Source organism: Rhinolophus ferrumequinum, chromosome 21, assembly GCF_004115265.2.
Source record: "Rhinolophus ferrumequinum isolate MPI-CBG mRhiFer1 chromosome 21, mRhiFer1_v1.p, whole genome shotgun sequence".
Taxonomy (NCBI): Eukaryota; Metazoa; Chordata; class Mammalia; order Chiroptera; family Rhinolophidae; genus Rhinolophus; species Rhinolophus ferrumequinum.
The window spans coordinates 14,004,329-14,017,638 of NC_046304.1; the positions used below are offsets into that span (position 1 = coordinate 14,004,329).

A 13,310-nucleotide genomic window follows, 5' to 3' on the forward strand; every position below is an offset into this window, starting at 1 on the left:
ACCCTGCATTACAGCCTATCACTTGTTAGTGTTACAGACGTGTTTGCTCTAATTATTTACAAGAAAGAGACACTCAGGAAGACAGGAAGCTGTCCTCAGTCACTAAGCTGCTCAGTGATGTGGCTCAAAGCCTACAGTCTCAGGACACACCACCCTGCATCCCCACTTCCTCCCAGACCCTGTTTTCAAAGCCATCACCAACCATGACTAGAGTAAGGTGCAGGAAGGCCAGGAGCTGCTCTCAGGGAGCAGCCTTCAAGTTTAACACTGCAAGCTGTCTCTTTCCTGTAGAGGAAGGACCAGCGACAAGAGCAAGAGAGAGGGGAAGGTCATTGTTTGGGGGAAGGGCATGGAGAGACCCAGGTAGAGTGAAGCCGACCTGGGAGAGGGGAGGGGCTGCTGCCCACCTGGCTTCTGCCTCCCTGCCTTGGGTCACAGAAACAGCTGGCGACAGCCACAGGGGTGACAGGCCGCGGGAGGCAGCAGGGGCAGGCTGGGCCGACCACACTGCAGAGGGGCTTCCTGGGAGTGTCCAGACACAGGAACCTTAGAACAGCCCTGAGCTGAGAATTCTGGCATCCCCCTCCCTCCCTGGAGCTGTGGGCTGGGCTGCTGTAACACTTTCAGTTTTGTTTCTGCAAGAACTGAAACTCAACAGGAAGACTCCGGAGACCAGAGCATGGAGGGAGCGTTCGAAGTGTGCAGGAACTGGTAAGGGATTGCTTCTCTAGCAACTAACTGCCTAGGGAGAGGGACAGACAGGATGTGGCTGTTTCTGAAATGAGGAGAAAGGGTCCAGGCATAATATGACCGGGAGGGACAGTGTGGGTACGGTAGCACCGTAGGGAAGAAAGGCTTAAACTCAGGAGATCTCAGAGATGATGAGAAGTGGTCAGCGTTACTGAACCCCACTCCCCCACCACCTGCCTCAGATAGTCTAGACTTTCGAGGACAGTCCTGAAGCCTAACAGGCAGGTTAATTGTCCATGGGCTACCCATATTTGTCAGACCTCAGGTCCTAATTTGGGGTTCTGATCAAATGGTCTTCACACCAATCTGGGACCATTCCCCACTCACCTTAAGAAGGAGATGTGGGGCGGGGTGAGGGGGACCCAGCCGGAGGCCAGGACCACACCCCTAACTCAGGGGGACGTGGCTCATTTGAAGCGCCTCACTCTCGAAGCTCCCTACCTGTAGCAGGAACCAGGGGGCTTCCTTCCCAGAGAGCTTTGCTCCAGCCAGGTCCTCCTGGCTCTTGGGTGTATGAACCAGCCCAGGAGGAACAGCTGAGAGAACAAGGCAGGGAGAGGGGAGCAGCCCTGGTGCCACCTGCCTCTCATTATCATTTGGGCCTTGAGGGCTACAAGCTCTGAGTTCCCTTTCTCCCAAGCTGCCACAAGCAAGAGCTGATTGAAGTGAAAGGAGGCATTTCTTGGTGATAAGGAGTGTTAAGAAGCACCCTGTCCAGAAAATGGGAGGTTTAGAAGCTCGTGTTCTCGGGGTCTCCAAGAAGGGACTCGGGGCCTCTCTGTGGGTTGCACAGGTGAGCCTGGAGGCAGGGAATAGGCGGAGGGACTCTCACTCCCCGAAATGTGGAGATTCTGAAAGTTGGCATTGCCCTTGCAGGAAGTGTGGGTGTGCCAGGGCTGGAGTCCCCACAGGCTGTGGGCCAGGCAGGGGAACACTTGAAAACAAGACAAAATATTGGAGAGAATTTGATACTTGCGATTCCATTTTTTAAACAGCTTTACCGAGGTATAATTGACATAAGTTGCATTCATGGTACATTTTTAAAGAGCACCGTTTGACACGTGTCTATACCCATGAAACCATCACCACAATCAAGATAATGAAACTATCCAGCACCCCCAAAAGTTTCCTAATGCCCCTTTGTAATCTCACCCTCCTGCTCCTTCTTGCCCACCCCAACTAGCCCGGGCAATACGATAACTTTGTAAAGCATCCTTACACTTATTTTATGATTTTGCGTTTCTGATTTGAGACCAACATGGGGAAGGAAGACAGGTGGGGTCATATTTTCAGGGCTTGAAGCCTCGAAAGATCTTAACTCAGCTGCCCTGGGTGTGAAATATGGCTCCACGTTTTATACCATGAAATAACCCTGTTTTTCTCCCCCCTTGATCCTGCAGCAAAAGAAATGTGGCCTCTGCCCACATGAACCTCCATGAAGCCCACTGCCTGCTGTTCCTGGTCCTCTGTCCAGAGTGCAAGGAACCTGTCTCACAGGAGCAAATGGACGAGCACCGCAAGAACGGGCACCAGCAGGTGAGGAGGCCAAAGGAAGGACGGAAGTGGGATCCCTGGGCGTCAAGGCAGAGTCCGGTCCTTGCTGCAGCAGCTGGCTTGGATGCCGTTGGCAAGTCATTTAGCCCTTGCACGCCTTGGCCCGTCTCTGTGAAATGGGCATAGTAATTCTGCCTTTCTCACACTAAACTGAGTCGACCCTCGATTTTCCCCTTTCCAACCCTTTCCCTACAGGCTCATGGGTTTGGCCGAGGCAAGGGGTCCCAGTTGCAGGAAAGGCTGACTGTTCTTTTGAGATTTGTAAAGAGGGGAAGCGGGAAATGAAAGCTCTAGAAGGCAGTCACAGCCGAGGTCAGTCCAAGTCTGACTTGGCTCACCTGCTCGTTCATGTCAATCCCTCCTGGGAGCCCTTGTCTATCTTTCTGGAGATCGTCAAACTCAGACATCCGTTTCAACTCAGCGGGTACCACAAACACTTTTTGAGCACGGGGCGGGTGCCACAGGGAGACTGAGGTAACCACACCTGATCCCTGGCCCCGAGGAGCTCACAAACCCAATCCTGCAACACGTGAGGCAAGGCAGACGTGGAGGAAGGCTGCAGGTGCTGGGTGGGACCCGAGTTTCTCTCTCTGTGTTTAGGTCGGGTGTGCGATGTGCCAACAGAGCATGCAGAAGCACTTGCTGGAGTTTCATGAGGTGAGAGTCAAGTGTGATTCACCCTTTACAGCCAAGCAGCCAACCTGGGAGACGCGGGAGGGGAAAGATCAGCCAATAATAAAGACTTCCCCCCGACCTCTCTCCTCACCCAAGTAGGCTTGGCGAACAATGGAGAACTAGCTGGCCATAGGGACACAGAGCCTCCTGTCCTCCAGGTGCTGGTCAGAAGTGCTTGCCGTGGACCATGAGCCCAAGACAGTCCCTATTCTGGCCCTTCCCATCTGCTTTCTTATTGGCTTCAGTCCCCCAAGAAAATAAGCTCAGATCCCCAACCCGGTCGCAGTGGCTGCAGGCCAGAGACCATGCCCACCCTGCCTGCCTCCCTGCAGACCAAGGAATGCCAGGAGCGCCCTGTTGAGTGTAAGTTCTGTGAGGCAGTCGTGTGCCTCAGCAAGCTGGAGATCCACGAGCACCACTGTGGCAACCGGACAGAGTTCTGCCCAGACTGTGGCCAGCTCATCATGCTCCAAGTGCGGGCGCAGCACAGAGATGTGTGTCAGAGTGAGCAGGCCCAGCGCGGGAGAGGTGAGCAGTGCAGGCTGGGAGGAAAAGGGAAGCTTCCAGGAAAGGAAGCTTCTCTGGATGGGATGCAAGGAATGTAGGCAGATGCTCAACAGGACATGGCATGTGTGTATGACAGATGCACAGGTCTCAAATTCATCCGGCTATTCTAGTCCTAGACTGCGTACTAGATTGGCCTTCTTGTGTGTCTGCCGTGAGCTTCAAAGGACTGGTCCAGGGAGACTGAGAGGCAGGGGGTGGGATCCTGAAAGCCACGCAGGTGGGTGCAGAGGCGATGAGGGCCCTGCCAAATAGGAGGCTTCCTTGGAATTCCTCCAGCATGATCCTAGCCTGGCAGAGATCCCCCTGCATCCTCTTACAGACGAGAAACCCATACACAGCATGGAGCAGGGGCTTGCGAGAGGCAGAAATAAAGCTGGACACCCGAGTTTCCCGACACCAAATCTGGAGCTTTTTCCACCAGCAGCAGTGGACCAAAGAAAATGAGCTGTAGCTCCTGACCTTTGGGCCTACATGGTGGCTCCCTGATACCATTTCGTGTTCTCTGGAGCCAGCTACCTCTTTATGAGGTGTTTTAACAGAAGACAAGCCATCAATGTGACAGATCTTCTGTTGACTTCACTGGTGGTTTTAGTAACATGGTAACACGTGGAGAGCCTAAAACCTCTTGGACAGTGAATCTCTCCTGGTAAACAATCTACCCAAGGTCAACCCTGGCAAAGGAAAACCTGGAATGCTTGACATTTGTGTACATTTCCTTCATTCCAGCATGGCTGGGCTTTAACACAACCCACACAGCTTCACCAATAGAACACAACTTCAACAAGATAACACAGCACAACACAATCAACAACGATATACACAACAACACCTAATTTGATCCTAGAGCTCAGAAATTGTTGAAGTGAAAGAACAGTCAGGTGGGACTGGATTGGCACCCGTGGTAATGGTTCCCTTCGTCTCCTTAGAAACCAGTCCTGTTCCAGGAAAATGTCTCTTCATGAGGGTCATGTGCTTCCCGGAGTGAACCTCTGTGGCCATAAAGGAAATGATGTGGGTGATTCGGCCAAGAGTAGTCTGTGTGGCTGAGGACACTGGCAGTACAGGACACTCATGGCCAAGCCAGCCCAGGACAGTTCATACGTATGACGACAAGCATGTACACAGTTGTGGGACAGCTAGGCTAACTTGTCAAGGGCAATCATTTGTGGCGGTGTTTCTGTGTTTATTCAGGGAAGAAAATTTCAGCTCCTGAAAGCAGCACCTACTGTCATTATTGCCACCAAATGATCCCAGGAAATAAGTATTTACACCATATGGTGAGTAGCAATTCGTCATTTTCTAATGGTGCTCGTAGCTTGTTCGTATTACAAAAAGCATGGTAGGAATTGTAGATTCTGGGTCCGATTTTACATCACATGGGTATTCGAGGGTCTCTTATTTATTTTTGCTTTGCTCAAAATGGGATGTTGTGAATTGCTTTAGGCTAATTTATCCTACATAATTGGTCTCCAACTTGTGCCAGCCCCTTCAAGGAGCCTCCCTGACCAACCAGTCCAGCTACCCCTGGTCACCTCTGAACATCTTCAACCTTCAGGGCCTGGACATTGCCATTTGGTCCTCAATAGGACCTGCCTTATAATTTTCTGTCCCCTGTGGGAGTCTTGTCCATTAGATTGTGAGCTCCTTTGCAAAAGTGAAAGACTTTCTCCATCTTCCCACATTGAAGCCGATCTCAGAGCTGGGTACCAAAGGAGGACTCTATAGAGGTGTAATGATGTGATTGATTGATTGATTGATTGATTGATTGATTGATTGATTGATTTTGCCTGGGAACACTCACAGACTCTTCCCTCCATCCCTCTAAGCACCTTTTGGTGCATGAGCTGTGCCAAGTCACTCCTCTTCTTTGCAGGATGAAGCATTTTCTCTCTGGAGAAACTCACCAAGGCTTCTCTCCAAGGAACTCATCTCCTTCTCCTTGAGCAGAGAGCTGTTTACCCTTTCTTAACCCTTCAATTCAGAGAGCTGTGACTGTCAGCACTAAAGAAACCCTAGGATGATCTAGATCTTTTTTGTTTATTGGGGTAAAATACACATAACAATATATCATTAGGCACATTTAGTACATTCACAATGTTGTACGCCATCCCTTCTATCTAGTTCTAGAACATTTTCACCAGGTACCATTAAGCAGTCACTCCTACCTCCTCACTCTCTACCATCCCTGGCAACCACTAATCTTTCTGTCTCTGTGGATTTGCCTATTCTGGACATTTCACATACAGGGGGTTAGATGATATGTGGTCTTATGTGATTGGCTTCTTTCTCGTAGCATAAAGTTTTCAAGGTGCATCCATGTTGTAGCATGTGTCATAGCTTCATCCTTTTACGGCCTTTATGGTCACACTACCCTTTGTCTGTCTATCTGTCTAGTGATAGACCTTTGGGTCATTCCCACCTTTCAGCTCCTTGCTTTTTGAAATGCGGTCTGTGGACCAGCAGCATCAGTGTCACCTGGGAGCTTGTTAGAAATGAAGACTCTCAGGCCCTCCCCCTAGAAATGCTAAATCAGAGTCTGCAGTTTCGCAACATCCCTAGTGTTTCAAGTTTGAGACGCACGGAACCCAGCCCAGTGATTCGCAGCCTTAGCTGCACATTGAAAGCTGTGCATGTGTTTTCCTTAATACGGATGCTTGTTCTATTACATAAGTGGTCCACGTCTTTCCTTTGAATCAGAAGATACTTGGTGAGCATTAAAGCAAGAGTGGAGTTGACTACTCTCCTTCAGACTGTCCAGACTGGGCACCTACACACTGACTTGCAGCTCTAATAAACATGGAAGTGGATTTGTGGTCAGAAACCCTGAATTTTAGTTTTGCTCTGCCACTTATCGGCTGTGTGGTTTCCCTGAGCCTCTTTCTTCTTTCGAGGAAAATGGGGATGATGTGTCTACTTCTTCATGAGAAGAGACATCCATGAGCCCTCACCACCACACTCATCTGTGTCATAGCATCCACACACACTCTGCCTGCCCTCCTGATAACCATAGAGGAGCTTTCTATGTTCCTAGTGCTGGCTGGTCACTATGTCCCATCTTCCTTGCCTACACAAGGTCATTGCGCCATTGCTCCAGCAACTCGCCCTCTCTCTCCTACAACAGGGAGAGGTGGAATGAACTGCACATGTAGGCAGCAATAGAGTCTCAAACTGTTCACTCCAGTATGTTCTAACATTTGTTCTGATACCAAGTTTTTAAAGTGTACTATTAACAAATACTTATATTATGGTGCAATCCTTGGCCCTGCATGGAAAGCATTCTCTCTCTGTCTCTCTCTCTCTGTCTCTCTCTCTAAATTAGCAAAGTAAAGACTGCAATTATTTTACTGGGTGGTTTTATGGTTCCCACTCTTTCACTTTATATTAACATGACCCAAAAACAGGAGAACAAAAAATACTTCTCTTGATCTCATTTCCTGCCAGCTGCCAACTTCTTTCTTTGTTCCCTTTTGTAGTAAAATGTTCGAACAAGTTGTCTGTAGTCACTGTCTCCATTTCTTCTTCACCCATTCTTACACGCACTCCAATCTGGCTTTTGTGCCTTCCCCCCACACACCCCCCACCCCAAAACTGCTCTCGTCAAAATCGTTAATGACCTTCACATTGCTAAATCCAATGGTTAGTTCTCAGTCCTCAATTTACGAGAACACTGTTCATCATATTCTCTTCAATTCACAATTCACTTCAAGTGACTATTCAAGTCACTTCTTTAATTTCCCTCTTTCTTGGTTTCCAGAATGTCATACTCTCCTGGTTTTCAATTACCTCGCTAGTCTCTCCTCCTCTTGCTCCCAAACCTTTTAATTGGGGGGAGCGGGGAAAGAAGGACATAGAGTTCAGTCTCTGTATTCTTCTTTACCTATACTCACTGTCTCAATAATTTCATCAGATCTCATGATTTTTAAAAATGCCTCATGTAGGCAGACACTCCCAAATCTACATCCCATTTCAGATTTTCTCCCAAACTGCAGAATCATGTATCACTGCCTATTCTCCATCTTCACATGAATGTTTTATAAGCCGCCTATTTAAAATTGTAACCCTCTTCCCATCCCCCTTACCTTTCTCTACTGTTTTTGTTTCCATATCATTTATCAACTTCTAATATGTTATCTAATTTACTTCTTTATTATAGTCCTCGTTAATTGTCTCCTACCACGCCAGTTAAAATACAAGCTCCACTGCTCCCCTTCTTGCTCATTGCTGTCAAGTCACAAATTACTTTCTAACTCTTTTAGCTATTTCTTCTGGTATTTAGTTCCATACTTCTCATACTGCTATTCCTTTTGTTCAGTTTTAGATATTATCTATTCATAAAGATTTAAGGATAGGATTTAGCTTTATGACACCATCTATCCTACACATATCTCCAAGTTTCTTCTCTCCATCCTCCCAATTTATTGATATCACCCATTCTGGTTAAATTAATAATCAATTTTATATTATTATGAACATATAAATATTATAAATGGCTATGCCACACTATAATTGATTACATTTGCTTTCTTCTACAACTTTTTGTTTTCCCTGGAGTTAATAATTGCTTCGATTTTTCATTTGCTTCACTTTCTAGATAGCTGTCACTAAATCATCCCTAAAAACTTTCTACCACATCTGAAAATTTCCCCCTCAATACAATCGAACACATCAGGTATTCTACTCAATTCATTTTGGGGGCATGTGGCTCCCCAGACCTGATGAGTAGCTGTCATTCTGAGAATTTCTTCCACTCTTTCCAGTGTAGAAGTTGTTCGCCAAATTTTAGGTTCAGGTTTTTTTCTTTCTTGGTTTACTTCTTCTTTGGTAGAGTATATCCTTAAATAGTTCCTTGAGAACAAAAGCATGGGAGGCTAACTTTTGTAAGCCTTACTTATATGTCTGAAAATGATAGCTTGGATGGCTATAGACTCTACCATTTTAATTATTTAAATGGTATTACAAAAAATTTTCAAACAAATGCAAATGTAGGGAACAAATATAATAAACCCCTATGCAGTCATCACCCAGATATATCAATAATCAAAAGTTTTCAACATTTGCTTCATCTATCCTTTTTTCTTTTCTTTTTTGTTTTTTTTCTAAGTATTTTAAAGCAGATCCAATATATCCTGTCATTTTGTCCATCATTCTTTAATATACGTCTTAAAAATACAGTCATTTCCTTACTTAACTACAATGCCATTATCAGGCTCAACAATATTGTCAGTAATTCTTTTCTACTATCTTTTGTGGGCCTTCCATTTACCAAGCTTGTTCATTGCCGCTGCTGCTGCTGCTTTCTCTTCTTGCCTTCTATTGGATTGAACAAATTTTCTTCGTTTTCTTTCTTCTTTTCTCCTGATTTGAAATTTTGCATTCTATTTCTCTCATTTTTGCAGTTACCCTTAACATTTTAATATGAATACTTCATAAAGTCTAAAATTAATCATATTCTCTAAACTTCTTACAAACAATATGTGGATTTGAGAACATGTTAACTCTAATCCTCTACTCCCACCTTATATGTAAATACTGCCGGAATCGTTTAATTCCACCTTATTTTCATACTACCCTTCTTTAGTCATTTTTATTGTTGTTGTTTTATATAATTTATGCCTTTTTGGATATAATCTCATGTTTACCTTTCTCTTTGCTCACATTCTTTCTTGAATCCCAAGCTTTCCTTCTGGGGGAGATTTCTCTCTTTCTGGAATACATTTCTTAGTTCCTCTGCAAGAATCTATGCACAGTAAATCTTTAGTTGCCCAAACATGTAGTTCTTTTTTCTTCATTCTTGAATGGTTGTATGGTAGTTTAGTTGGATATCAAATTCTAGGTTAACAGTTATTTTTGCTTAGCATTTTGAACACTATTCTACCCTTTTCTCACCTCTATGATTGCTGTTGATAATCTTTCCATGTAATTGTCTGCTTTCTGTGCAACTGTCATTTCTTGGTAGATAATCTTTTTCTTTGGATGATTTCCACATCCTCTTTGCCTTGTATCTTCTGTGGTTTCACCGCAATGTATCTAAGGGTTTGTTTTTACTCATACTGCTCAGAATAATGTGCTCAAATGTGTTTACTTTTTTTCTCTCTTCCTCAGGATTTCTCCTACCTGAATCTAAAGATTTACATTCTTAATCAGTTGAGAAAGTCTCAGCTCTAAGCTCTGTGGATCCTCAATATTACCTAACCCTTCCATGTTCTTCCAACTCTTTCTGTGGAACATCACAGACATATATTAGGCCTTCTCATTCATGTCTTCTAACCGTTCATGTTTTCTATTTCTCGCTCTCATATTCTGGATAATTTCCTTAAATCTACCTTCAAGTTCATTCTTTCTTGTCCACATTTAATCTGCTGTTTTTAGCACATCCATTGAGATTCAATGTCTGTCTTTTTCATTTTTAGTTCTATTTAATCTCATTCCAATTTGCCTACTCTTTTTTTCATAGGATCTTATCCTTTTCTCTTGTTTTATTCACTTTTAATTAATTTATTTTACAGTCCCTATCCTATAGTTCTATTATCTGAACTTCTTGGAGACTAATCCTGCTATTGGTTGTGTCTGTTATTCTTAAAGTAGAGTGCTTCTTTGTGTATTTGTAAGTTGGAATTGTGAGTTTCTATTTGGTGGGATACTACCCGTGAAAATCCTGTATGACCTAATTTGAAGATACCTTGCAGAGGGATTTTGTAATTGCTCTGCCATACTTTCCAATGTTTATGTTAATTCTTCTGCTTGGGTATTCCCAGGCCATGAGACTAATGTAAATCTAAGTCCCAAACACAACAATGGCATGGGCCTATGATTTTGAGTTTTCAGGAGCACCAGTTTTTCTTCCCCACACCCCCTTACCACTTTTCTTTTCCAATTAGCTGATTCTTTTCTGTTAGACACCATAGTTTAGCCTTCAAGATTCCTCAGGGAAAGAGGAGTCTTACTTCCAATTCCCCACCTTATGTGGATGGGATTTTTCTCTCATCCAAGCCCTTAATCGCAAGACTGACCCCCACATCTCCTCTCAAAGTGTCAGCTCATATGCTTAACAGGTCAGGTCTTCATTCCTGGAACACAGAGCTTTTTTTCTTTCTTACAAAGTCAGCTATCAACTTAAATGAATTTTTGTCATATTTTATCCAACATATCTAAATGTCTGTAGTGGAACGTTTTCAGGGTATCTAATCTATTGTATTGTCCAACCATTAAAATCAAAGTCATTTTTAAATTTGATATATTACTCACAATTGCAGGGTAAATGTCGTGCAAACTCAGAATCTGCAAAATATTTTCCAATTGGAAAGCCGGGAGTTTCTTCTCCATCCCTTCCAAGTCAGGCTGCTGAAGATCAAACTTCCACAGCAGAAAAAGATGTCCGCCCAAAGACGAAAAATGTAAACAGATTCCCTCTTCTTTCTGAAAATTCAACAAAGCAAGCACCAAGTGGCACAAACGAAACCAAGGATCTACCTTGGAAGTCTGAGCACGAGCGCTGGTTCACCTCTCCTACAGAAGACGAGGCAGCCTATGACATTCTGAGGAGATGTTCTCAATGTGGTATTCTACTTCCCCTGCCAACCCTGAACCAACATCAGGTACCCAGCCTCTGTTCTCTCCTTACCTGGCTGTGAACCATCTGGATAGAGTTTAGACAAATCCAAGCCCTGCAGGATGTTCACAGACACTGCCATTGGAAAGGCCTTTCTCTATCTCCCCCTTCTCTGTGTGCCCCCATTTACTCTCTCATAGCACTTACCACCTGGTTTATTTGCATAATCTCCCAGACACTGGGCCACCTTTGAAGGTAGGACCAGATCTTTCATCTCTGTGCCTCCAGTTCCTGGCCCAGGGGCTAACCACAGCAAGTGCTCCAAAACTATTGAGTTAAATGAAGGAAGCAGAGAGCATCCAGTCTAGCTCTCTCATGTTGGAGATAAGGCAACTGAGGACAGACATCAGAGCCTTGGTCAAGATCCTAAGTCGGTTGGTGTCTTGCCTCCAGCAGGTCAAGATTTACTTCCAGTGGATCAGGATTTGTAGCCTCACTAGCGTGATTTTTATAGCCTAGATTATTTTCTAGTAATAGTAAGAATTAGCATTAGAGGTAGTTAACCATTATATGCTAGTTACAATGCAAAGCTCTTTACAAATTGTTAATCTTCATTATAAACAACAGGCAGGTATTGTATCCCTATTTCACAGATAAAATATAGTCAGAAAGGTTGAGTAGCTTCTCCAGGATTATACAATTACAGAGTAGCAGAATCCAGGCTGGCATCCACGTGTATATAGTTCCAAAGTATATAGTTTATGCTCTTAAGCTCCAGACTGAATGCCTCACTAAAAAAATTAAAAGCTTTCATTATTTGTTGTTGTTCAAAATACAACAGTACTAGATTTTGTTGTAACCCGTTGACATAATACCATACAAAGAAATACAAAGACAATGCTAATCCTCCCCATTCTCATCCCAACTCCTCCCCAGTCCCATCCCTGAGATTCCACAACCTGGTGGGTGTCCTTTTAAAGCTTTACCTTTGCTCACAAAAACCGGAACAAGCCTACAGAGGGTTTGAATTCTTTCTTTTCCCCATATATTATCTTCCTGTACTCATTATTCTACCATTTGCCTTTTTTACTTAATACATTATGCATTCTCCTTACAAAAAAGTAGACCTAAATCTTCTCTAACTTCTTTATGCACCTATGTATGCACATAAGCATACAATTTTACAAAAATGGGTGGATTTCATACTTGCTGGGGGTGTTATTAGTGCTATATTCTCTTGCCTCCCAAAAATTGTTGTTTCTATCCATACTTTCCTCCGTCCCTATATAATAGGGTTGCCAGATGTAGCAAATAAAAATACATTACTTGGGACAAAAATAACTATAAAGTAACTTCATGGGACATACTTATACTAAAAAGAAATTCTTTGTTTCTCTGAAATTAACATTTAACTGGACATCCTGTATTTTATCTGGCAACCCTATTATATAACCACATACAAACATACACATTTGGAGTCCAATTATATACATTTCTTTACATCCTAATGTCATTTTTTTCCCAGGCCCCTAACATTTTTTTCTCAATTACTATTGACATTCAGTATTATTTTACATTAGTTTCAGGTGTACAGCATGACACCTGGTTAGACATTTATATAATTTGCATCTTAATGTAATGATTCAGTGATACCCAAGGACATCCCTCCAAGTCAAATGATGTGGCTCTTTCTTTTCTTAATGGCTGCATAAGAGTCCCTGGTGTGAGTTTTCTCTAATCTATCCATCCACCCTCCTGATGACAACAGGCCTCTAGTAAACACTGTCCCAAGCTCCCTCCTGGCCCCTCTTGGCTCACTGGGCTCCATGCCTTTTCCCTGACATTTGTAGCTCAGGGTTTATGCTCTGAGAACTGGGGACAGCAATATCCAGAGATCTCCCTGGAACTAGCACTTCCCACTTTAACTCATCAAACTATTTTTATATCCATTTCTTTAGGAGAAATGTTGGTGGTTAGCTTCGTTGAAAGAAAAAACAAGTGAGAAACTCCACCTGGAAAAGAAAAGGTACCACAGGTTTAGAAAATTGCCTTTTGGCATTGGGTTTTCTGCTCACTTTTTGTGGTCGTCTTTGCTTGTGAAAGATGGGTTATATTCCTTGGGTTTCTTTTCTGTGGAAGAAAAGATTTGGATTTTAACTGTTTTCCTCCTTTTGAACAGCAATGTTGGTTTACCCAAGAGCTACAGATAAGCCAA

At 43.8% G+C, this 13,310-nt stretch overlaps 1 protein-coding gene across 1 annotated transcript; it reads left to right on the forward strand.

Annotated features, from left to right (window-relative positions):
* The first annotated feature begins 221 nt into the window (after nucleotides 1-221).
* XAF1 (XIAP associated factor 1) lies at nucleotides 222-13,310 on the forward strand. The gene is made up of 9 exons (XM_033089018.1): nucleotides 222-363; nucleotides 643-711; nucleotides 2,151-2,286; nucleotides 2,905-2,961; nucleotides 3,312-3,507; nucleotides 4,738-4,823; nucleotides 10,800-11,141; nucleotides 13,054-13,121; nucleotides 13,275-13,310. Exons 1-9 carry the CDS (start codon nucleotides 350-352, stop codon nucleotides 13,303-13,305), a joined length of 999 nt encoding a protein of 332 aa, XP_032944909.1. The 5' UTR covers nucleotides 222-349; the 3' UTR covers nucleotides 13,306-13,310.

Coding starts and splice junctions, on each gene's coding strand:
- XAF1 (XM_033089018.1), top strand. Junction 2,962..3,311: donor ACTTGCTGGAGTTTCATGAG/GTGAGAGTCAAG, acceptor GCCTCCCTGCAG/ACCAAGGAATGCCAGGAGCG. Junction 13,122..13,274: donor CTCCACCTGGAAAAGAAAAG/GTACCACAGGTT, acceptor CCTTTTGAACAG/CAATGTTGGTTTACCCAAGA.